At 38.7% G+C, this 25,708-nt stretch overlaps 1 protein-coding gene across 1 annotated transcript in view; it reads right to left on the bottom strand.

The window, feature by feature from the left end:
* The window catches only part of cabp2a (calcium binding protein 2a), a 32,810-nt gene extending 7,529 nt beyond the window's left edge, over window positions 1–25,281 (bottom strand). Inside the window, exons 1-4 of the mRNA XM_041785708.1 lie at window positions 25,222–25,281; window positions 23,257–23,439; window positions 9,680–9,901; window positions 6,865–6,895 (exon numbers count right to left, since the gene is read on the bottom strand). Of these exons, the coding sequence (XP_041641642.1) occupies window positions 6,865–6,895; window positions 9,680–9,901; window positions 23,257–23,439; window positions 25,222–25,281 (496 nt within the window). The remainder of the gene's footprint in view (window positions 1–6,864; window positions 6,896–9,679; window positions 9,902–23,256; window positions 23,440–25,221) is intronic.
* Window positions 25,282–25,708: the final 427 nt, after the last annotated feature.

The following is a 25,708-nucleotide window of genomic DNA, read 5'->3' on the forward strand; positions in this document are numbered from 1 at the left end:
TGCCAGGTCTGAAAATGCATCTGACTAATTAGCATCATTTGAGAAGAACAAGGTGGTAACTTCAGGTAAAGTTTTGTTGCACTGAAAGCTGGTAGCAATGAAAGCCATCTGTGTAGTTATTAGCTCAGATGTAGCTATGATATAGAAGGAGTTTAATCAGAACTGGACCACATTTTTTAAACAAATGAAGAGCAAAGAACAGCACTGAAAACTTTCCATGATGGAAAAGACGTTTTCACTCTTCTCTGGATCTGCTTCGAGTTAGAGGTCAGGTTTAGTTGTAGAGTCAGTGGGTATATACAATTGCTGGGGTGTAGCTTGGATGTAGCTACAGCAGCAGTTTTTATCAATCCTGAACAGCTTCAGCATGAGTTTTATCCACCTACTGTCTCCACTTTTCAAGTAGCTTGTCTGACAAACTCATGTAACACACGGGACCTATGCATGCATCACCTCATTTTTTTCTTCTCGCTCTGATTGGTTCATTGTGAATGTGAGCAGAATGTTCGTCCGATCACCTTCAGAGAATTTTTACAAAAGTCCTGCTCTTCTCAGACAGTTTGGATGAGAGGTTTCCCAGATGAATGTGAAATATATTCCATTAGATGGATATATATGACAAAGTAATCTAGAGTGTCAGGTTAAAGATCCCTTTACACCGTTGTACAACCATATCAATTCATCAAGATGGCTTATGTACACTGTACACTCCATGCTCTCTTGTGCTTCTGTAAATCCATAACACAATGTTAATTCCCACACTGGGACACCATCAGAAAAAGAACTGCACTCTGCAAGGGCTAAAGTTTGTAGATGTTTACTGAGTAGAGACAGGGAGTAAGCAGTAAAAACACACAACACACCCTCTGACTCCACAGATAGCTTACCCCAATAACTGTTACTAATTCTGAAGCCAGGGGTGGGATCAATTCAACAATTAATGTGAAGGCCAGGGTTGCCAGGTCCTGCTACGCTACATTACTATCCACCAGATGAGTGGACCTATTTTTTAATGCCAAGAAAGTAAATAAAAAAAATTCAAATCATAATTTGAATGCTTTGTTCCAACAAAGTAAACACATGGAAGCTGGTGCAATTGAAGTTTGTTTTACAAGCAAATATTTTTGCACACATAGCACAGACACACAGTCCCTGTGTGTTGTGGTAGGCTGCCTTTATTAGCTGTTTGGCTACTTGTGGCCTGGTTTTAGTTGGCCATTTTTGCTGGTTTTGCGACACAGACCTGGCAACCCTAGCTGAAGGTCAAAAACAAAGGGCTGTAAATGGCACAGCTTGAACTTGCAGAGTGAATAGAACTAGAGTGTACAACCAATGGTTGCTGTCTAAGAAATACCCTGTCCTGCATTTGTGTTCAAAGCTTTTTCCACTTATTTTTATGCTGTTGATCACTGCTGATAAACCCGGCCATCATTGATGTGCAGGCCTTCTGACTCTGTCTAAGCCACATAGAAATGAACAGCCATGCTTCGCCCAGCCCTGCTTACTGTTTGAACTAATTTGTCTTCTCAATTAAAGCTCTTTCTATTAACTTTGTAAAGCTGATGGATTGACCAGAATCCATTGTTGTCACCAAATGGATCCATCTTGCAAAGTTCCAAGCTGAGACAATTTTTCCAGGTCAGAGAATGTATGGACCAATCAGCGTCACTGAAGAGAATGAGGCAGTAACTACGAGCTTAGTTTAGTATACTGTAAGCCTGTAAGTGATGGTGACTGCTGAAGAGATTAGCTTGGATGCCTATAACAGCAGTTTTATCAGAACTGGACCACATTCTGTATTATAAGAAGAGCAAAGAATAACACTGGAAACTCTTCTTGGTGAAAAAGATGTTTTTCCTCTTCTCCTGACCGGCTTCAACAAGAGTTTTATTTGCGAACTCACTCCACTGATAGTTTACAGCTAAAACATTTGCCTGTAGAGCTCACTTTTTGTACTTGACTCCCCAGGGAGGCAAACACCCAATGCGTCATTGCTCTGATTGTCCCATAATGTTTGTGATGGACAGAATGTTCATCCAATCACCTTTAGAGATTTTATTTGCAAGGTCCTGTCCTTCTCATACACTGCAAATGGGTGTGAAATATAGTCATGCAATGGATGTGTGAAACAGTCTAATCTTACAGGTCAGGTTAGCTCTATAAGGCTTAATCATAGTCATCCACAAATTTCATACCATGGATTTCTGACGCTGGGTTGTATAAGGTACTTGGCATTAGTAGTGGCATTAGCCTCCAGTGATTTCAGAATGTATTGCCATTTCAAACAGGACCCGCTTGGAGATGCTAGGCTTTACAGCGTAGCAGACAGGCATAGTTCCTCAGCATGATTTGGCGAGTGAAATGGGCCAAAAACAACACTGGCTCAATTGTATGCTATATCAATTTTTTTTGAGGAGTTGTATTTTCCACCCAGGAAGGCTCTGCATTTGGCACTATTTTGCAATGCAAACTTTGGCTACTGTCCTCAGTCACCTTAGTGTTATCTAAACAGTTGTTTGAGTCTGCGGGCTTCGTCAGAGGAAAAAATGCTAAACTGAACTATTTCGAATGGAGTGATGATGACATGCTGTTTACTCTAGGTCATAAAAGTATCCCCAGTAAACGGCATGTCATGGGAGAAACTACCTAAACTATACCTGTCTCCAAGGGCAACACTTACTGAAATCACTGGAAGAGAAGCTACTACTACTTTCAAGTACCTTATACAACCTAACTTAGAAAATACTGAAAGATTATTTTAAGCAGTTAAAAAGGGAACAAGCAACTTTCTGCCAATTGTTTTAATGTGTATTAATTAGTGCTGTTAATCAATTAAAAAAAAAGTTTAGATTAATCACAGCATTTTTTTAAAAAACAGTTTAAGTAAATTTTTATGTTTTAGATTTTTAAAGGTTGTTATTGTAAAGAGTTTTATTTTTATTATTTTAATTCTATGTACAGCACATCAAAAGTGCTGATTTGAGTTCTTATCGATACCACTATCAATACTTTCCATAGTTTGGTGGAAAATACAAAATAGGGGCAAATATTTAAACTACAAGTGGTATTATCTGGGTAGTGCTTGAGTTAGAAAGCTATGATTCAGTCTGTCATATCTCTTGTATATCCCTCAAATATAAACACATATTAACAACTGTATTTATTGAGGTTTCTCATCAAAAACTAAATTTTCCAATTTTTATGTGATTTTTGAACACATCATAACATATAGTATACAGTTGTCTAATTTACTGAGGTTACCTGAACGCATCATATTTCCCACCTTCAGCTCGTAAAGTTCGGTAATCAACTTTAATTTTGCCAATTTCACTGTGATTTCTACTCTGGATAAATATTGTTAACAAACAGGACTTGCTCAAAGTTTTGGAGCACTTTTCAGCATTTATCTGAGCGGCTGAAGAAGAAAACTATCCTGAAGCAGCTGAAGAGAGTGGTATGACCATGGCTTGATCCTGTTCTGTTGTTAGCGATGTTGCTAACATTAGCAAAGACGTGCTTTACCCAAAGGTGGACCTTAAGATTCGTTGTACTTCGGTATAAAGACAGTTCATCACTGCAACAGGTGCCCACAATTTTGGTTTTATCTTAACATTCACCAGCTTTTTAAAAAGACAATAGCCGTTAAGCAGACCTGGGTCTGTCTCCTCACTCATCACTGCTGGCTGTTTTTGACCCGCCTCTCACCTCTTCACCCTCAGACTACGGGAGCAAGTTGTGGTCAAACTAAGTCATATAATTAAATTGCGTTATTATTTTTTTAATGCGTTAAGGTTTCAAGATTAATCACAAGCGTTAACACGTTAATGTTAACAGGCCTAATATATATAAACTCAGGACAAAAAGTAAGGAAATTTGTGTTTGGTAGATTATTGTTTTGTTGTAACAATGCTTCTTGGCAATAGATCTTATACCGTTGGAAAGCCTGTTTATTTCTCTTTTAAATGATGCCACATTTGTAAGGAACATGCATTTGTGGGATGAGCAGCAGAGCTGAGTATATATGTAATGCGCCCATGAAAAATGTGCCAAATCTTCTCTGCCAATGCCAAACAGCTTATTCCGCCACTGACTCTTGTTTGGTGTTTGGTGGATTGGATGATAGAAGTCTGAAGAAACAAGACATATTGGCAATTTAACAATTTATTCATTTAACAAACAGGACCCTCAGTAGCGTGTGGAAGAACCATACACAGCCACAACAGCCTGGCACCTCCTCCTCATGCTGGTCACCAGCCTGGTCACACACTGCTGTTGGATGGCATCCCATTCTTCAACCAGCATTTGTCGCAAGTCAGCCGTGGTTGTGTTGGTCACTCTGGCACGAACAGCATGCCCAAGCTGATCCCACAAGTGTCCAGTGAGGTTGAGGTCAGGACTGCTGGCAGGCCATTCCATCCTCTCCACTCTCAAATTCTGGAGGTAGTCTCTGATAAATCCTGCTCTGTGGGGGCGAGCACTTTCATCTTGGAGGATAGAGTTCAGCCCCAGACTGTGGAGATATGGGATTGCCACTGGTTGCAGAATATCATCTCAATATCTCTCTGTAGATTGCCTCCAATGATGACAAGCCTAGTTTTCCAGTGAGGGAGATGCCGCCCCACACCATCACGCTGCCTCCACCAAAAGATGTTACACTGTCGGTGCAGCAATCAGCATAGCATTGTCCGTGTCTTCTCCACACTTTGACCCTATGATCCAACTGCTGTAGGCAGAATCTGGACTCACTGCTGAACATAACATTCCTCCACATGTTTAGGTTCCAGTGCACGTGTTGCCGATACCAGTGCAAACGGGTCTGACAGTGAAGGGCAGTCATGGAGGCCTCCTGGCAGCCCTATGAGACCGGAGGTTGGCTGCTTGCAGTCTGTTCTGGATTGTCTGGGCAGAGAGCCGTCGTCCATATCGTCCTGCAACCAATGAATGCAAATCTGTCGAAGACAACCAAAGGTACCTAAGTGCTGACAGGGTGAGGAAACAATCTTCTTGGGGTGTCATCTTCTTGGGACGCCCACTTCGCAGCCTGTCTCTGACATCCCCCTTTATATGGAACTTGTCCTTTAGTTTGGAGATGGTACTAGGGCTCACTCCAAACAATGCCACAACTTGGTTTTGCAGAACACCGGCTTGAAGTTGCCATATCGCATGAGCCATATCCAGATCAGTCAAACCTGGCATTCCGATTCTTGGAGCAGACAACTACTGACCACTGTAACAGGGCCCATGCTCACCTGGAGGTACCAGAAGCTCAAAATCAATAACAGCAAAATCAGCTGTTTGGCATTGGCAGAGAAGATTTGGCAAATTTTTCATGGGTGCAACCCACATACTCAGCTCTGCTGCTCATCCCACAAATGCATGTTCCTTACAAATGTGGCACCATTTAAAAGAGAAATAAACAGGCCTTTCAACGGAATAAGATCTATTGCCAAGAAGCATTGTTACAACAAAGCAATAATCTACCAAACACAAATTTTCTTACTTTTTGCTAAGTTTATATGTATATATGTATATATATATATGTGTGTATATAAATATATATATATATATATATATATATATATATATATATATATACATATATACACATACAGTGCTTAACAAATTTATTAGACCACATGTCTCAGTTTATGAGCTTCTACATATTGGTGTATTAACCATTGCAGAAACATAAAAAATGATTTTGGTAATTACCAAAGCTGTTAATTTAGGGCAGCTGTGGCATAAACCTTACTTTGGGTGGTGGTCTAATAAATTTGTTAAGCACTGTATGTGTGTGTATATATATATATATATATATATATATACACAGTGCTTAACAAATTTATTAGACCACATGTCATATTTGTCTCAGAGACCATCCAGCATCATGAAGTGCTTAATGCAGACTCTTTCATTTTCAGTGAGCTCTCCACATTTTACCATTCTGAACAGGAATAAGGAATTTCACACTGAATTCACCTTTTTTTTACCCAAATTTGAGCCGGCTCACTGGGCTTCTCTGAGAAGTCAGAAATGAATCAAGCATAACATTCAACCACTAAAACTCATTTTTCTGTTCAGGAATGCAAGTAAATAACTATAATTTGACATATTAATCAAGAAATATAAATGTGCTTTACTATTTTTTCAGTTTTTTTGTAAATCAGTAAATTTGAAAATTCATGGATAACAATAATAATTGTATTTTAGCATTAAAAATATCCTCTCAGTTTATGAGCTTCTACATATTGGTGTATTAACCATTGCAGAAACATAAAAAATGATTTTGGTAATTACCAAAGCTGTTAATTTAGGGCAGCTGTGGCATAAACCTTACTTTGGGTGGTGGTCTAATAAATTTGTTAAGCACTGTGTGTGTATATATATATATATATATATATATATATATATATATATATATATATATATATATATATATTTTAGCTGTGCTGATGAGTGCAAGATAAGATCCTCCACAGAGCTCCCAATGTAGAGAGGAGAGTGAGTTTGACTTTCGTCACAACCACACATTTCAGTGACTATTTACTCCGCTGTCAATATCCTGTGTTTGAGCCCTGAGGAATTTAGGAATATGGCTAACCTCTTCCTTTGAATAATAATCCTTCCCTTTGATCCCCAGTTAAAGTAAAAATACAATTGTGATGGTTCTTACAGCTAACATTCAGTCAGAGGGCAAAGTCAGAGGAATACTTTGAAATACTACTCTTTGTCATAAAGCACAATTTTTCACAGTCAAACAGAAGGTTTGAGGTTTGAAGGGAAGGGTGGTTACGAAAAAAGACAGAACTGAAGGAATGATGGATGGAAGGAGGATTTGGATTAATTCTTTTTATATCTCTGTACCTTCCATCTCCTCTGGTCGAAGATCTCTGTCCTGTGTTGGTGCAGACAAAAAACAAGAAATGGGTAGATTAACACACTTCAAACCTAAGCTTTCATTCTTTTTGGCTTTGCAGTGACAAAACAAAAAGGAGACATTTTAGAGCTGCAGTTTCTGGTGGCTTCTCTGCCTGTGTTATTCATGGTTATCAGCCTGAGCAGAGATTCTATTACAAGATCATTTGGTTTTGATCTGGCTGACCCCAATAACCTTTTAGTCGACAATCTCCAATCTCATTTTGTTCCTGCTAAAAAGGGAGCTATGAAAGTCCATGGGACATATGCTTCAAAACAAGTGGTCAAACATGTCAGAAAACTAAAATAAACAGATACAACACATTAAAATCACACAGAATCCCTTTGGCCTCTGTCTCCATTTTTAAAGCACACACACAAATCACACAAAGCTGATGAAATGGTTTCAGCATGATGCAAGTTCAAAGAAAGGCCACCCAGTTTAACACAAATTGGCTGAAATTACAATTCAATTAAAAAATCATTGTCATGTTGAGACATGCAAAAATGGCTTCAGCCACGTACACATATACAAACACGTGCACATGAGCAAACAAACTTTTAGTCTGATGAAAAGGCTTTGGCATACTGCTGCACAATAACAGTAATGCCAGGATGTGTCCTGCAAGGCGGTGACATCAGCAGCAGGAATAATACAGGCCTGGATTAAAGGATGCAGAGAGAGAACAGTGGCAGGGAGATTACAGCTGTAAATTGTATTACAAATCACGAAGGCTTATCGGTTTTTCATTTTCCTATCTGCTACAGATTTTTTTTTTCATCTTGATCTGTATCATCATCTGCAATGTACCGCAGCTTGACTGACACTTGTTAACAAACACACAAACAAACCTGCTCCAGCTGAGCATGTAGCAAACCCACGTTTCACTGTTCAAGGTGTTTTTTATGGCAATATCTAGCGACTACCCGGTGAAGCTGGAATAAAACACAAAATCACATTCTTTGTGTCTTCTTTTTGTTTGTCCCCAAACGAAACATCACTGTAGGAGATGGCATACATCAAAGAAACAGAGGGGTGATAAATTCTACAAGATGTAGCAAAAAGTACATCCTACCATCAATTAATAAAATACAAGGTGAAAAATACCCACAATAAAAAACATTCATGCTATGACTTTATTTTAGTTCACTGTTTCAGAAAATAATAGGGGATTATAGAGGATTAATGACTAGTAAAGGCTATTAGTCCAACACTATCCATGACTCACACTAATCCCTGTCCTCAGTCGAGGAATTCAATTTTTTTCCTCATTAAAAACTTCAAGTAACAGCAGGAGACAAACTTTGGTTACTTCAAGATCAAGGAGAGAGAGAGCCCAAAGCTACATTAGCTTTGTAAGACACTTCACGTCAGGGAACTTTATGGACCACTCAAGTGCTGCACATATGTGCTGAAGGGCTCACTTCATGCATGCACGCTTGTCTCGAACACTAGTGCCCTGATTTGTTGCACATTCACAGTATTTAAAGCTGCAGTGTGTAAAACTGTGAATATCAGCAACATCTAACAGGCAGTTTATCTGTTATTTGGTGCCTTCTGTGTTACTATAGAAACAGGCAAAAACCCAAAATGGCGGCATCCATGGAGGGGACCCTCCTTAAGTATGAATAAGAAACTTATTTCAAGTAAATTTAGAAAGATAACCTTTTTTTTGTATTCAGGTGATTAGACATTAAAGTACTATTAAAAATAGTATGTTCATTTTTACCAAGTGTGTTCCACTAAATGGACTAAATATTACACACTGCACCTTTAAGAATATTTGTGAGATAGCATTGACTTACTACAAAAAAAAAAAAAGAAACTAAAGGTTAATAATAATTTAATTTGTAAACATTTCATCTGAGCTTATTTGACATATGAAAAGTCAAGTTGATGCTAATTTTAGACTTCCATTATTCGTTTAACAGCAAAAGTATTTCTATATCTAAAAATCTGTCAAAGCATGTACACTTGCTATACACTGGATATACATCTGCCTTTAAAGTGTTGTTTCTGACATTATTCAGTCTCCCTCTAGCTCAGTTTTTGTGTTAACTGACTGTGGAAGATGGCCTTTTAAATGCTTAATGCTGCGGTTCGTTTACTAGTAGACTTGCTATGTTTCTCTGCTCCTTGGGGTCAGGCATGAAGTTTTTAACGCTTAAATGCAGATACTGCTGTCTTATACAGCTAAAACTCCTTGAAAACAGATGGTCTCCAGCTAAGAAAGCAGCTGGAATCAAAGATAATGTGTCCTGCCCTTTTTTGAATGTAAATCATTACAAATTGTGGCTCTATGCTCACTCTTGTGGGTGCATTTTTGTTTTTTTTGCTTTGTAGAAAAAATGAACCAACTTTACTCAATCTCCAAAAACATCCCAAGCATTCTAAAAAGTTTATATCAATTTAATTAATATGGTGCAATGATCCTATTTTTCCATTGTGTTCTGAGAGTACATTATATTTCTCCTCTAAAATCCTAGATATAATAATCTGAAACAAAGCAATCACATGAATTTAGGTGAGTCTGATTCATGGTCAGAACAATGCCAATGGCCTGAAGGGTTAAATTCTTAGTGATACAGATTGGATTGGAAGGCTGAGATGATGATGGAGGCTGAACAAATGGATGGCTCTGACTTTGGCTTCCCTTGGACGGTGTATAAAATGGATGGATGAAGAGATTTGTGGGATATTTTGGCTGTGGTAATTCTGTTCTGTGTATGTTTGTGTGTGGTGCGTGTGTAATGTCATACATACAAGCTGGCTCTGAGCGAAGCTCTGTCTGAGGAAGATACAAGCAGGCCCCACTAAGTTGTGCAGCATGTTGCAATTCTTAACCAGAGCGCACAGAGGCTCATCGAACTCCTGCTCACTCGCTCCTTCCTCCTCTTCATCCGTGTCTGCCTCACCTGCACCTCCAAGGCCCCCCAGGGTGGTGGCAGCCATTGGGGTGCCACTTCTTTCTACAGGCGACTCTCCCTTTGAGGATGGGAACCAACTGGATTAGAACCAAGATACATTTTCCACTCACTGACTAATTTTTGCAAATATGTCTACTAAGTCATGAGTCAAATTTTAAAATGTATATTTTCTGTATTTCGGAACTAATTTGTTTTAAATTTAAAGATGTATGTACACAAGTGTAGACTGTGTTACCAAAACAGTGTTATCATTAAATAGTAATCAGTTTAAATGTATTTTCTTTCTCTGAAAACATTTAAAGCAGTCCTTACCTTCTTGTTTTTACTGTTCTTTTTAGAAGCCTTGTTGATGTTTCCCATCACCCTGCCCTCTTCTCCCTGTCTGCCCCCCTCCCTATGCTTCTTGCACCCCCCCTCCACACTTCTTCCCTGTTTCTCTCTGTTTTGTTCTCTCCCTCCCTGCTCGGTTACATTAAAATCCACTACATCCAGTACAATCCACGGGCCAGCGTCTTTTACACCCAGTGAGACGACAGCAAATGTTTCCACTAGGACCTCTACTACTGCAAACAAATGAGGACTCCTCCTGATGCATGCGCGTCCAAGTGCATCCAAGATTCTATTGGTCCAAACAAGGTAGGCATATGATAGTATATTAAATCCTAAACTCCTGTGGCATGTTGGCTGCTGTCATGATGAGCTTTGAGACGTGTGGTGTAGATATTATTGAGTAGCAGAGGAGTGCTAGAGTAAGACAGGGTGGGGTGGGAGAGCCAGGTCATATCTGGGCTGAAACAACCTGCTGCGGCCAGACTCTGGCTCTGATTGCATGACTCGACCATTTTCTCTATCTCTCCCTGCCTCTCTCTCACATAACCACACGCTTTTTTGTGTGCTTATCTGTCAACCCCTCTTGCCACGAGTGATCCCTTGAATTTGGACCGACTTAATCTAATCCAACCCACCCACCTTCCCCTCTCTGCTGAGCAAACATCAGGCTTACAGTCCCAAAATGACTAGTCTGGCAGGACCCTGTGTATTTATTTGTGTGAGTGTGTGTGTGTATGATGGCGAGAGGGAGGGGTATGGGGGTGGGGTGGTAGAATTATGGATGGAGAATTGGCTGCCTGTTTAATCCCCGGCATTTCAGATTAGAGGGAAAGAGTTATGTTGACGGGTTAGGGGACTACGGGATTGAGGAGGGAGGTATAGATCAGGAGTGCTCAGCTCCTTCTACGGTGCAAAGAATGGGAGCTCTGGTGGTGAAGGGATGTGTACCAGAAAAGAAAGTAAAAATTGGACAGGATTAGAAAAGAGAAGGAATGTGACACTGAAGTAACACTGAAGTAGACAAAGCTGGATATGTTAGACACCAGTTACTTTAAATGGTTAATGGACTTGAATTCAAGTTGTGCTTTTCTTGTCATCTTACTCAAAGTGCATGTTATAACGCAGGTCACTCTTTGCCATTCACACCCACGCACTCCATTTTCCATGTGACTGCAGATGCAGGGGATCGAACCCCCGACCTTCTTAGAGATGATCGATTCAGCCAATTAAGTCACAGTGTTAACACCGCTTCTGATCAGGCATCAGGAATAAATTCATTTCAAGTTTTGGTTTCCACTGATTGTGGCGCCACATGCATAAAGAGTGTTTCTGATAAAAATAAATAAATAAATAAATAATCATCCACTGTGAACGGCTGTTGGGGAAGATTCAAAGACTACAGAATGTTTTGAATACACTGTCTTAAACTTATCTTGATATGGTGTTTATGCAGCCCAGGTTATGGACTGTTTATTAAAATGTTAGTAAATATATTTACTTCTAAACAAAGAAAAACAGCACAATGTCATCAAAAAGGTTAGTATATGTTTTCTTAATGATATGAACATATTAAAAAACTAAAAGCCTTTAAAGAGTCATTATTATTATTATTATTTTTTTTACAAACAAAAGTATTTCAGAGCTGTACAAAACCATGTTTAATCTGAATAATTCCTCCACAGCAGTTGCTACAGCACCCACTTGCTGCCATGACTTAAGGCCATTGCCTATCAAGAGTGATGGAAATAAACTGCACAAAAATGCTAATAATTCACAGGAAAATTCTAATGCAGCCTTTTATGATTATCAGGAGTGGTGTGATTTTCCAGGTGAACTATGCACGGTCTACAAACAATCATGCTGAGAAAATCTGCAGTGTGTTTTGGACACTCTACTGGTAAACTGGGGTATACTGGGGTTTCTGCCTCTCTATCTGGTAGCAGTGCTGCTCTCTCTCTTCAGCAGGTGACTACAGTAGCAGGGACCAGGTATTCTTCTATTCTGTGATCGGTACAAACATGTCAATAGAGACTGAGTTAAAACAAAGAAATCCACATTTTAGACATATTTATTTAAAAGTGACACTGTTTTTTTAATCTTGGTAAACTTTTTCTGGTCCGTCCTGGATAAAGAAAATGGTCAAGAGGTTTAAATTATAATTGAATAAAAAGTATTACACTGTGAATGTGAACTTTTTAGTCAAGAAAACTCAGCACTAAACAAAGCACCAAAAACATTAACCATTAATACAATAAATGTATATTTATAAATCAAATCAGTGATGGTGTGAATGCTTAAATGAAGGCTTCAAGTATAACTCATTATCTCACTACTTCATTAACAGCTGTTCTTCTTGTTCAGCTTTGACCTTAGATCTGTCTGCAGAAAACACTTGTGTATGAGACGGTTACATTTCCAAGAACCAAAAGACCAAACAGAAATAACTGTTTAATCACTGATCTGCTTTGGTCTCCCTGAGTTATCAGCATTAATTTCAGCCTTCCTCATAACCAACCAAAAACTTCACACAGGAGCTTTACCAATAGTTTATGATGATACTGTTTAGGCAGATGGAAAATACTGAGGGAAAAATGGCTAAGATTCACTCAAAGTAAGTATAGTTCTAATTATTTTATATCATGTGACTGAGAGGGATAAAGGTCACGTGTTCTTTAGATCAATGAATGGTAAATGTGCTTGTGCTTTTCTAGTCACTTTTCTTATTAAAGCACTTTAACACTGCAGGTCACACCTACCCAATCACACCCGTTCATTCCACATTCACACACTGACAACAGAGGTTGCTACAGAGAGTTGGCAATCAGTAATAACCAATCCAATTCAAATACATCCATACATTACATTACATACATACATACATTACATGCCACCAACGCAGCAGTGTGAGCAAATTAGGGTCAAAGGTCTTTGCACACCAAGTCTGTTATATTCAGATAAGGGTCATGCAAACAAACCTTGCTGCAAAAGTTCATAGAACATGGCAAATTGTTTCATTCTGGAGAGAGAAAAAAGAGTGAAGATGGTTCTGTCCACCAGCTCACATGTTGTAGCACCGTGCAAAGTTGGAGGGAAGGGGAACAATTTTTTAATGCATTCTCTGTTAGGCTGTGAGTATAAACGAGTGAAAAGGGAGTAGCAGCCAGTGTAATAAATCATGAAACATCAATTTAAATGACGGCTGCAAAAAATGCCTAATTTTGATTAACTTAACACGCGCTTTTGTTCTCTTAAACAGTGCAAAAATTTCTAATGCAAAAAATGGACTTTGTACAAAGGTCAAAAGTGTCTTGCCCAAGGATATGCTGGCATGTAACTGGTGCAGCTGGGGGTCAAACCCAGTCTTTCGGGTTGGGAGATGGCTAACTCTACATCCTGAGCTACATTGCCTTGTTTGCTGTTGTAGAATGGTTTAATTTGCTTTTTATGGAGGTAAAAAAATCTGTATGGGACAGATAGAAATACACTTTCTAAAGTTTACTTTATAGTATAGCATTTAAAGTGACTATGCCTTAGAGGGATATGTAAGCATACTTTATCAATAATTGTAAAGCTAATCATGAATGGAGGAACTGGGCTGTATTCCTTGGAATATAATCCATACTCAGTCCACTGAGGGTAGGCTCTTTGTGACAGCTGCAAGGAAAAACTGTCTGCATACAGAAACATTTAGCAAAATGTGACTCATCGGTGGAGGGCTGCCTTCTTTAGCCAGATTTTGTGCAACTGATCACTCGTTAATTCTTTTCCTGCTCTTTGGTACTCTCAAGATGCAATACAGCTCTACACGTCCTATAAATGTTATGCAAAGATCTCAGACCATTTTTGAATGACCAGCACTGAGAACCTGGACATCTGAAGCATTTGTAATTTCTTATTGAACTTACAGTATGCATGTACTAACACTCTGTCCCCTGCAAAGAGACGCAATGCTCAGCTTCTTGCTGATGAAAGATGAGCCTGAGCTCAGTTGTAATACGAATGTGTCACCAGCAGATGTCAGCATCAGACTGTGTTGCTTTTAGAGTCTTCAGCTACAGAGCTGTGTGTTTGTGATGAGCTCTCTAATCCCAGAGAGACCGAAGAGATTTGGCTGAAATTGTGAAAAGGGAATCCTTCCCTGTAATGTTGTACCTGTAAATGATAATCATCACTGGATCTCCTCCAGCACCATATGCACAGAATTCTCCACCTGAGATGAACTTTTGTTCACTTTTGTTTTGTTTGTTTCATTTGTCTAAGGAATTTATTAAAAGCTTTACTTTCAGCTATGCATCCTTTAAATGAATAGGAAAAAGAGTGATGAGGTGACTTGCAGCTGTATCCACAATGTCTTGGTTATATAACAGTATGTGCCTTAGCCCACTGATCCAGCTGGACATCAACCAGATTAGCAAATGGAAGCCTGAAGCCTGTAATGAGCTTTTTCCCCCTGCATTATTTCCCATGAAATATTTCACAGTCATGCACAGAATGCTTCATCTTCATCCATCATGTAACTTTAGTGATGACTAAGGCCAGTACCAACAAAGACATAAAGGGTTATATTCCAAAAGACACGTATAGAAGAAGATATTCAAAGAAATAAAAAATGTCAGCTTTTGTCTAATTTGAAAAAAGAATAACTGAAATCCTGCTTTAATCGAAATCCTCGTGTGACAACAAAGCATTTAGCCATTAAATCCCAAAACAGAGCATTTGGGTGAGAAAAATGTACCATCCCTCGACAACACTGAGCACACCAGATGCCAAAAAGACAAGAGCAGAAGATAGGCCAACAGAAAAGCCACTCTGGGGCAGCAATGGACATATTCCAGAAATCAGGATTGTGCATGCCATGCTATGCTAACAGCTGTGACGTAGATCGGGTTGAGCATTTTGGCCCAGACGGGGTGTGTCCATGTGTATTTCCCTACTTACACTTGCGTGCACGTTGACATACAAACACATATTTGAAATGCTTTAAATCGGTCATAGGATGCAAACAGAGTGACCTACAAAATGTGCAGATATTTCCATGACCAAATCCAAGAATTAGGGCAGATATGCTGCGTTCACTGTATTGTGAATGTCAGCCCTTTACAACCTGAACTGTGCTACTGTCATCAAGCCTCTCCAAAAGGTTTGCGTCATAATCCCTATGCATTTTATACACATGAAACCCTGCTTATAGGCAGTAAAAGTCCATTTGAAATCAGAGCTTTAGCTTAAGATATATAAATCATTTGACCCCTTATTTAGTCTTTGTCAGTGAAACATATACACTTAAAGCATGACCTCTGACCTTGGAGGTGTGATGATCTCAGGGAAGTGATAGTACATTCATGATATAAAAAATAAGAAATATGTCATTTGAGTTAGCTGAAAAGGGGTGGAGCTGGGGTGTAGCAGAGTTATGATTGGTTTGAGTTGTAAAGGGCTTCTTTTATACAAATTCATCATAACTATATACCTGCCAGTACTGCACTATTTTCAAACCTCATAATGAGGGGGAATAAGGAAAAGCAAATAGTAAATAAAGTAAATCAGTTTACTTTCCATACACAGTCTGATTGTCTCACTTTTATGCATAGAATGCATGTGCTATATGCATGTGCTTTTGAACAGTCTGAAAGGAAAAAAACGGAATTATTAATCTTTAGCTCACCTTTAAAGAGGAGTGAGGGCACACACTGCCTCTGCAAAAAAAAAAGTCGCCACCTGGATTGAACTAGGCAAATAGGCCTCCTATTGGATAATTACTGCATGGATGATTATCTTTCAGCTGGCAACAAGTTATTTAACCTCAGCTAATGCAATGAGTAACATCTCATTTCTTAAACAACCATGTTGAAAGACACGTCCTGTGGTCGTGGAAAAGATGTTAGTCTGTTTAAGAAGGGTCAAAACCACTAATCAGTAAGGCTAACTGGAAAAAAAAGGCTTCAGTTTGCTAGGGAGCATAAAGATTGGATTCTGGAGGAATGGAAGAAGGTCATGTGGTCTGATGAGTCCAGATTTACCCTGTTCCAGAGTGATGGGTGCATCAGGGTAAGAAGAGAGGCATGTGAAGTGATGCACCCATCATGCCTAGTGCCTACTGTACAAGCCTGTGGGGTCAGTGCTATGATCCGGGGTTGCTGCAGTTGGTCAGGTCTAGGTTCAGCAACATTATGTGCCCAAAGAATGAGGTCAGCTGACTACCTGAATATACTGAATGACCAGGTTATTCCATCAATGGATTTTTTCTTCCCTAATGGCATGGGCATATTCCAAGATGACAATGCTAGGATTCATCAGGTTCAAATTGTGAAAGAGTGGTTCAGGGAGCATGAGACATCATTTTCACACATGGATTGGCCACTACAGAGTCCAGACCTTAACCCCAATGAGAATCTTTGAGATGTGCTGGAGAAGGCTTTGCACAGTGGTCAGACTCTCCCATCATCAATTCAAGATCTTGGTGAAAAATTAATGCAACACTGGATGGAAAAAAAGTCTTGAGAAATTGCAGAAGCTTATCGAAACAATGCCACAGCGAATGCGTGCTGTAATCAAAGCTAAAGGCGGTCCAACAAATTATTAGAGTGTGTGACCTTTTTTTGGTGGCGACTTTTTTTTTGGCCAGGCAGTGTATTTCAGGTCATACACCACTTCTATAAAAGAATCTACTACCATAATGTTTTCATGCTTTCAGGCTGGAGATATGTTGTTGGGTTGTCTGTCCGTGCATACGCAGCTGTCTATCTGGGCCATTCTTACGAACTAGAGATCTCAAAACCATTCAAAGAGATTTTCTTCAGACTTTGAACTAATATACACTCTGACTAAAGTATGAACTGATTTCATGTATGTTCTTTGCAGATGACGCAGCAGTACAGAACTCCCCTTGGGGGGCAAGTAGTCATTTCTGCATAGAGAAACACTGCCGTGATTCGAGCTGTTTCCGATCATGCAAAGCATTCAAAGTGCAAAAATGTAAACATTCTTAATTCTTCAGCAACTTTTGTATCCCAAAAGTTCTGAAATGTTCAAGCAATGAATAATAAATAAATAAATAAATAAATAAAAATGGAGAAATGGCAGCAGGCAGAAATGTAATAAGCCCCCATCTAAAATCTGTATAATCCATTTCCACAAAGCAGTCCAGTTTGGTTGAGTACAGTTTTGCCATGGTTTAGCACATTAAATGATCTTGCCTGTGTTTCGTCAGCTGATGTCACCATCTCACCAACTTTTCCCCCTTTGTGACAAGAAAGCCATCTCTTTTATGAGATCCAGATCATTTGGCTCAGCTTAGGGGGGCTGGTTGTTCAGCTCCCAAACGGCTCTCCACTTGGTCACAGCTTGTTTTTTTAAATATGGATTAAGTAGGGGTCAAAATGTTTCCTAGGTGTCCATCTTTTGCACAATTTCCACCAATTTCTGGACACTGCACAAAAAAATGAAAATGCATAAAACTTGATGACTTTTGACCATCTTTGATAATAACTTAAAAAATATCACTTAGCATTTTTAATATGGAAAATATCTCATTCTGCTGAATTGAAAAATGAGCAAACTGGCATTTAAAGGGTTAAAATCACATAAAATCATGACAATGACCAGAGATGTTTTGTTGAACAGGCTCATTCATGAACAGCACAACTTCACTGAGTCGCTTACCTCACAAGGTGTTTTCAGGTGATGGTGCATCAGTGTTTCATTTAAAATCATGTTTGTGACGAAATGAGATTTTAATGTTTAATGTTATGCTAGATGCTAAAGTAGCTCTGCAGGAATGAGTAAACTGTGATATTGATCACATTGATCAGGCCATTGGATCTTAGTTATACCTTGCCTGTGAATGTTTCTGCAAACTTTGCCCAGATGTTCAAAGGATAAGGCCTTATGTTCATCTCTTCCCCTTATATTTTCTTTGGTAACACAATGCCTCAGGAATGCTTTGAGGGATTGTCTTCAAACGTTTTCCTAATGGCTATTCTGGCCCAAGAATTAACTGACAACAATTTTGAGGTACAAGTTCAAGGTCATGACATCACATATTTAAAGCACAATATTTTGCCACCTTTACACACTGAAGATAACCTGCATTGTAAAGTGTCCATCAGTTTTAGTTGCTTTCATTAATGCACATTTAGACACAATCACACACCACTGAGTTGCAGAAAACTGGGATTTAGTTCCTTGACCATGGACACCTAAACATGTGACTGCAGTAGCTGGAGATCAAACACCCAACTTGCCAGTTGAGAGGCAACCGATGCTGATCTATGGCCGCCTAGTATATTGACGATGCATTCACTTTATGGTTCTTACATAATACTCTTCCCTGTGTATAACTAAACAACTAAAAAGCACTTTTAAAACTGTAAATAAACATTCTGCTATCATGGTTGATAGGCAGGGGGACGGGGAAATAGAGCCAGAGGATGGCATGCTTGAAAAGGCACAGGTCAGAACAAAACTACAATAATGAAGATTTGGGGCTTCCATATTAATTGATTTGAGTTTAAAATTTGTGTTTGGTGTTAACATTGTTGAGTCTTGTCCTGTTATACCGGCCCTTACAGAGAAGAGTGGCAACACTTTTTCAGGTCTCTGTATCTGTATCTAATCTGTATCTGTGTCATTTTTGGCTCATTTCCTTTTGGCTGGGCTGCCATTAGCAGATGTTTTAAGAGAAACAGCTGCAACAACCAACTGTATGCTCAACAACTGTTAGTAATCTCGTGATACATTTAATTCTTTTTTTTTTTTTAACCAATTTTGATTACGATATATTACATTAAGACCAAACTGAATTTAATAAGGGCGACTGTGGACTCATTCTGTACTGGCTGTAATGCCACCCACACAGCCCTTGTTGTCTCAGTGTAAACTGGATATATGTTACTGATTTATCTATTGTCAATCTAAATCCTGGTGTACTACCACTAGTGGACAAACATGATTTATCAATGGTACATAACAGCAGAAAAAGATGTAAAATCTTTTCTATCTTCTCCAATTGTTGACTTAATTGAAAAGCAGATTCTGTCCCAGTGTAAGAACAGTTCAAACCAAATATATTTATATTATTAACAGGTCAAAACAATATGCTTTAATGCATGATCTAAGACATATTTTTTATCATCTATTTTCAACAATCAAGTAATGCTTCATATATGAGAACTGAACTTATATCCCAACTATGTTAACAGCCATTAGCATGGACTGTCAAAGGCAGCAGATTTCACTCTGACTTGACATGATTTTACAAATTGCAACAACATAAGGCTGTTTGGATTGGCCCACATCCCCTGCTCTCATTCTCAACAAATGCCCCTCTCTAAAAGAGAGGTTAATGCCTGTTGCACCTGTCTACATTTCTGTTTGCGCATCTTCATTTGACCTAAAAGTTAGATTTGATTTTTTTTTCCTCTGAGGCAGGAAGGTACTTTGGATTAGAGACTCTCTGTAAAAATAAATAAATAAAAATGGAATGACAGGACAGAAAGTCACAGGAAGGTTGGAATGGATCTTTATCTCCAACTATAATATAGGACACAACTGTTGCAGCTAAGAGTGATGTAGTAATGGACCATCAACTAACCCGCTTTTAAATCTGCCCACTAAAGCTGCTTTTTATCCACCAACTATGAAGGCATTCAGCAGCACAAAGTGTAACCTGATATGATGGGTTCTGATAATGATGGAAAATAAAAGTCAACCACTGATATATAAATGTAGACTTTTTCTTTTTAAAGTAATAATATCCTGATCTTTTGAAAGGGAAATTTCCAGGTAATTATACGCTTTGGAACAAAATCTACATGTATAAGAGGACAAGAATGCAATAATAAGAGTTAGGGAGAAAACAACAATTAAGGATACATACTTGGATGCATTGAATTAAATTAACATTAACTTTTTTTTTTTTAAATAAATCCATCATCAGTTGACTGAGTCAGCAGGATTTAAATTCATAAGGATGTTGAACATTAGTAATCCTACAGGATCTTTCATTAATGGGAGGGAATTAGAATTTCTTGAGTTGTGTCCTCGTGTTTATTTTAGTCATGATGACAAATAAAGAGACAAATAAAGACCCCGAACTATAATTAGACCAAAATAATTATGTTCCCATATTGCTGTAAAAATTGTTTTAAAGCTGACAAACATTTGAAATTATGTCGTCACAGGATGAAATGGACAGATTTTTACAACAGCGATTTTAATCAAATTTTTCAAGGCAATGAGTGGTCATCCTGCCGACTGGGGTCATTTACAAATAAAGTCACTATTATTTATTTATTTATTCAATCATTCATATAATAATAAAAGGAGAAGAATAAGTTAAAATTTTGAGTACGTCATACTGTGTACTTCTGTTTTTTTTAATCCAGGCACACATCAGTCACCCACTGAAAACAGCTTAGCAACCCACTTTTGGGTCCCCATCATTTAAGAACCACTGATGTTCACACAAACTCAGTAACAAACACTGTCTTAACTTCAAACTATGTTTTCCCCTTTCTTTCTTAATATTTTCAGTTTATGTTTTCACATCAATATGTCACTTAAGACCCATGTGAATATGTTCTGGATTTTTTTAATCATCTAGAAATTCATAATTGAATGGCTGCTTTTGTTGCCGGTGGGCGCGTGGCTTATATTCACCACTATAATGGTAAAATGTGAAAAAGAGTGAAAAAATAGAGTGTCGTTAAAGTTTGCCTTTTCAAAAGACATTTACTCATTACGAAAGAAGTTTATATCAGAAAATGTTCGAACAACCATTTAGTCAGAGAGACCTGTAACCTATCATTTCTGTTGTTGTGAATTAAAATGTTTAGTGAAGTTTTAGTTTTATTTAGTGATAAATACAGTAGTGTGTGGAACTTTATGGCATGTTTGGGCAAAAACAATCGAAGCTGAATTAGGGTGTAGATGCGGCGAGTACGCCCACCTAAGGGCACCTTTGTCCACCAATATGTCCTTGCATATTAGCAGGGGCATGGGAAAATAAGCTCTTGAAATTAAGCAATGTCCACACTTTTATGGCACAGTAGCAGGGGGTTGTGGACTGTCTGGACTGGTAGTACAGTTGCCAAGAGCCCTGGTTGTACTGTGGCTGTCCCAAGGACTTAAAACCGCTGACGGTCTACAGGTGTGTTATCAGGGGTGAAAGGCCTGGACAACAGAGATGCTGTGGAGCTTGGCCTTGACTGTGGAGTGAAACACGTGCCCACCCCCTGCTCCTCTCCAGCCTTGGGTTGTGGTACATCAAGCCTCTTGGTGAATCCTTTGCACCCTACAGGCCTAAAATGTACGCACAGGACTGTATATATTTCACTTATATATTTCACTTGACAGTTGTAAAATTTGTAGCAAACTTCTGCATACTGTCTTACTTGCAATCAACTGATATTTCAATGGAAATGTTTTTAGTACCATAAATGGTCACTCAGGGGGCAAGAATTCACTTATAAATCTTTAAGTTTTTTATAAGGATTTTGAATAAACATCCTTATTTTGTGTGTTTAAAGAATTTAGCTCAGAAGATGTATATTTTGCCATTGTCATGTGTTATTTGAAATTAGTTATGATTAGTGGGGATAGAAATGTTAATTAAAGGAAATTAATTGATGTTTATGCACACAAATGTTTGCCTGTTTTAAGTCAGTGCCCCGGTTTGGCCACCCCTGACAAAAATGTCTGGACACATCATTTATTTATACAGGCAGAAGAAAGGATCATCAATGAAAAGACTATCATCAAAGGCAGATACAACGACATACACGGTTTCATTTTGTTTTTGAACAATGGCAGTACAGATAAATATTGAGTCTGTCTGGATTTAAAAGGGTGCCACTAGTAATCAATCAGTTCTCTCTCTGGCTATTACTGGACATTGCATTCATATTTTTATGTGCTATAATGTCGAACAAATTAAGTCAAGTTTTCACAGACATGCAGCCATTTGCTTCAACTCAGCAGTTTAAGCGACTTTGAATAACTGATGGGCCTCTCTTTAAGCTCTAATCTCCCTTTATGTCGCAATCAATCTCTTCTCTCATTCTTTATGACATCCAGCCAAAGAAAGCTCCCCTGCTCTCATCCCTGCCCTCCCTCCTTCAGATTCTCATCATTCACTCCATCTGTTGCTCAGAGTTCAGCTGACTCAAAAAAACCAGACTGGGCGAGGCAAACAAAAAGAAAAAGAGAGAAAACCAGCAGGGCCTCTTTTTCTTTACAGTGGGCCCAGAGTAGAGGAAAACAGACTTCTTATGGCAGGCCGATGTCATGTGTCATTTTCTGACATAACATTTTCATAATAGTTTTGTGCCAGTTCATTGACGTAACATGATAGCTATTGTAGCATAGGGAAAAACACTCTTAGATCCTTTCATAGATTTATACCCTTGTGCCTTTTAGGTTTAAAGTGATGAAAAAAAATCTCCAACTTTTTAATAAATCAAAGAGTAGCTTCTAATAAATCAGTCTGAAAATGGAGATTGTCTCTTTATGCACCAGTAAAAATCACACCACGTACAAAGTTCACAGCTACAGAAGGAGAGGCAAACTTTCAGTTGATGTTCTGGGAACAGCACAACCTAAATCTACACACGCACAAAACTCGTGTAGCTCAAGGTCTGACAGATTGTTTCTGAATGCACTGATTAAAACATCTGCACACATACAACCTGTTTGCAAGACTACTGATTGGATTTGGTGCCGTGAACACATAGAATTTACTAAATGTGAGACACAAAATACACTTACTACAACAATGCTCCATTTGCTTCAGAAACTACAGAGGCAAGCTTTTCAGTCAAATTCAAATTTGTTAGCCCGCAAAGTTGGAGGGCATTGTTACAGTACTTCCTGTAATGTGCCCATAGATGTGTTAACTCTCCTTCCTCTCTTAAAGCTGATTTACACAATCACTCATTGGTCCATTAACTGATGTAGCACGCTAAGTTTGCCTGATGTGTTTATCAAATAATGTCCAAAATGATTGTGAGAAGTGTTCATGTTTCTTCTGAAGTTTACAAGCTCATACAGTCAGAGTCATGAAAAGACATGACGTCATTATCCCACCTGTCCAAATACCGAGTCCACAATAGGTCGCAGCTTTCTCCTGTCTCCTTCCTGCAGCCAGAGGTCCTCAGGGTCTCCCAAAGGAGAAGACAGACTCAGGGACTTGGCCTTTTGCTTTGGAGGTCTCTTCATGCTGGCTGAACTCCATCGCCTGAAAGACTCGATCTTCTTCTTGATGGAACCCTGGAGAGGAAACAAAGAGCCTGAAATGGGAAAAGTTGTCTTGTTTGTACAGAAAAGTTGGTGGCCAGCAAGAAAATTAACCTGTAACCTGATTTTAGTCATTTGAAACCCCAGGCAAAGAGTTTTATGAGGTCCATCTCCATTTTGCTTGAAGTGATTAAAACTAGAGCAGAAAAATATTTTGAATTTCCTGCAGGATGGCAATGTGTGTACATGCACACATATATCTCTTTAATAGGCGTTCTGTTAGTTAACAGGTTGTATTCTTTTTTTACCTTGTGCCTTGAATTTTATTGTATTTTTTTCTTACAATGACATTAAAAGAATCTAATCTCTGTCTGCTCACAGAGTTGAACTAAATAACAGGACATAACCAAACATGAGAAAGCAAAACTTGCTCACATTTGAGTTACAGCATAACTGAAAGTCTGCACATCTAAATACTCTAATACACTGGTCCTAAAATGGTGGGTCGGGACCCAAAACTGGCTCACAAAGCTCTAAACAGTGGGTCCCATATGTGCAAGGGAAAAAAATCAGACTAAGAGTCTATTTACTGAAATTGAGTGGATATACAGTAAAGTCATACTTGTATTTTGGTGTTTCCTATGATGATAACTAAATTCAGTTTTTCTCTCAAGATCTCTTCCTATTTATTTTCTTTTCTTTGTATAACAAGGCTGTTTTTCCTAGATGATAACAACATTTCTCAAGACATTACCAAATTTCCATGCTTTTGGGTAAATAGAGTAAAATATGATGCATGCATGCTCTTTGGTTTTCTTCTGTCTCTTTGTTAGATTATTTTGTGTTCAATTTTGGGTCCCAAACAGCAGCATTTTTTAAATTAAATAAAACTGAGTGGTTAGAAATGTTTGAAGTCTGGGTCACACTTTATCCTTAAAGGGGGTGGGGTGGGTCCTGATGCCCAACCAGTTGAAGACCACTGGACTAATATGTAAAATAAACAATATATATACAATACAGCTGTAGTAGCTGCCACAAATCTTGTTTTACTGTTTATTTATGCCTTATACCACACAGAAATCCACTATTTTTATAAATATATATTTGGTATACCTGTTTAGATCCACCTAGATTAAATTTGCATGATATGGAGTCAGGGCCTTGAACCTCAGCATTGGCAGGGCAGAACTCCTTTGCATAGATTGTTTTGAGCTTTCAAACTCAGTTTTTATGTTTTTTATTTACTCCAGGCATCTTTTAAATTCTAAATAATCATCTTAATTATTTGAATAATTCTTGATGTAAGCATCATCATTTGTTGCACATCTATTTTGCCTAAGCCTTGAGGCTCCTTTGTTGCAGAAGGCCCCAGGCAATTTTCTAGCTTTACCTAATGGTAAAAATGCTCATGGAGATGATTATTCATAGAGCAGAGGCAGTGAATGGACAAACTGTTGAACTTATTGCACACATTCAGACAAAAAAAGGATCAATAAAGGTTGAGATAGAGAGAAAGTAGCAGCACACAAAAAGTGACACTGTGAGTTTCATGAAAACAAAAACCATCCATAGTTCTATATCCCTTCTCTTAATTTCTGGGAAACAATGAACTGAGTGAAAAAGTTCTCTTGCACATAGTTGTTCTCTAACATGAAAACAAAGGACAGAAACAAACTTATTGAACAGTGTACATGCCCTCAGGGCCTAAGATGCAGAGTCTGGGTCACCCCAGTATATCATGTTGTGCTAGTAAGAGCAGCTGCAGCAGGATTAAGGACACTGCAAAGTCATATTACTGCATGTACATCCACTGACCTTTTTCATTAACTTGTCCTCTGGCACCTCCATGGTTGATACGCTTTTGGCATCGGTCATCTTTGCAGCGCAGCTTGCATGCACAGAGATGTCCTCGTTCTCTCTTTCTCTCCCCCTGCGCGCTCCTGTCCACTCCTCCTCTTTTTCTGCCTCTAGAGCATCTGACACCAGTTGATAATCTGAGGCATATCTCCCACTCATGTTGCTCCTCCTGCTCTCATCCCCTCCTCTCTCTCTCATTCATCCCTCCTCTGACTCTGTCCACATGGACCCCTCACTTAAACTTGCTTTTATCCACTCTCAGTGGTGTGCAATCCCTCTGACATGAATGAATGAAGAAACTTTTTCTCATTGATTGCTCAGTAAGAACAGGCACCTGTCTATAATTTGCCACATTTGCTTGTCCTTTGTGAGCCGTACACTATTTTCTGTCTACATATGTGACATCTGCAGTAATCCTGTATTTATTTCCTCTCTATCTCTCTCC

Source organism: Cheilinus undulatus, linkage group 4 (genome assembly GCF_018320785.1).
Source record: "Cheilinus undulatus linkage group 4, ASM1832078v1, whole genome shotgun sequence".
Classification (NCBI taxonomy): domain Eukaryota; kingdom Metazoa; phylum Chordata; class Actinopteri; order Labriformes; family Labridae; genus Cheilinus; species Cheilinus undulatus.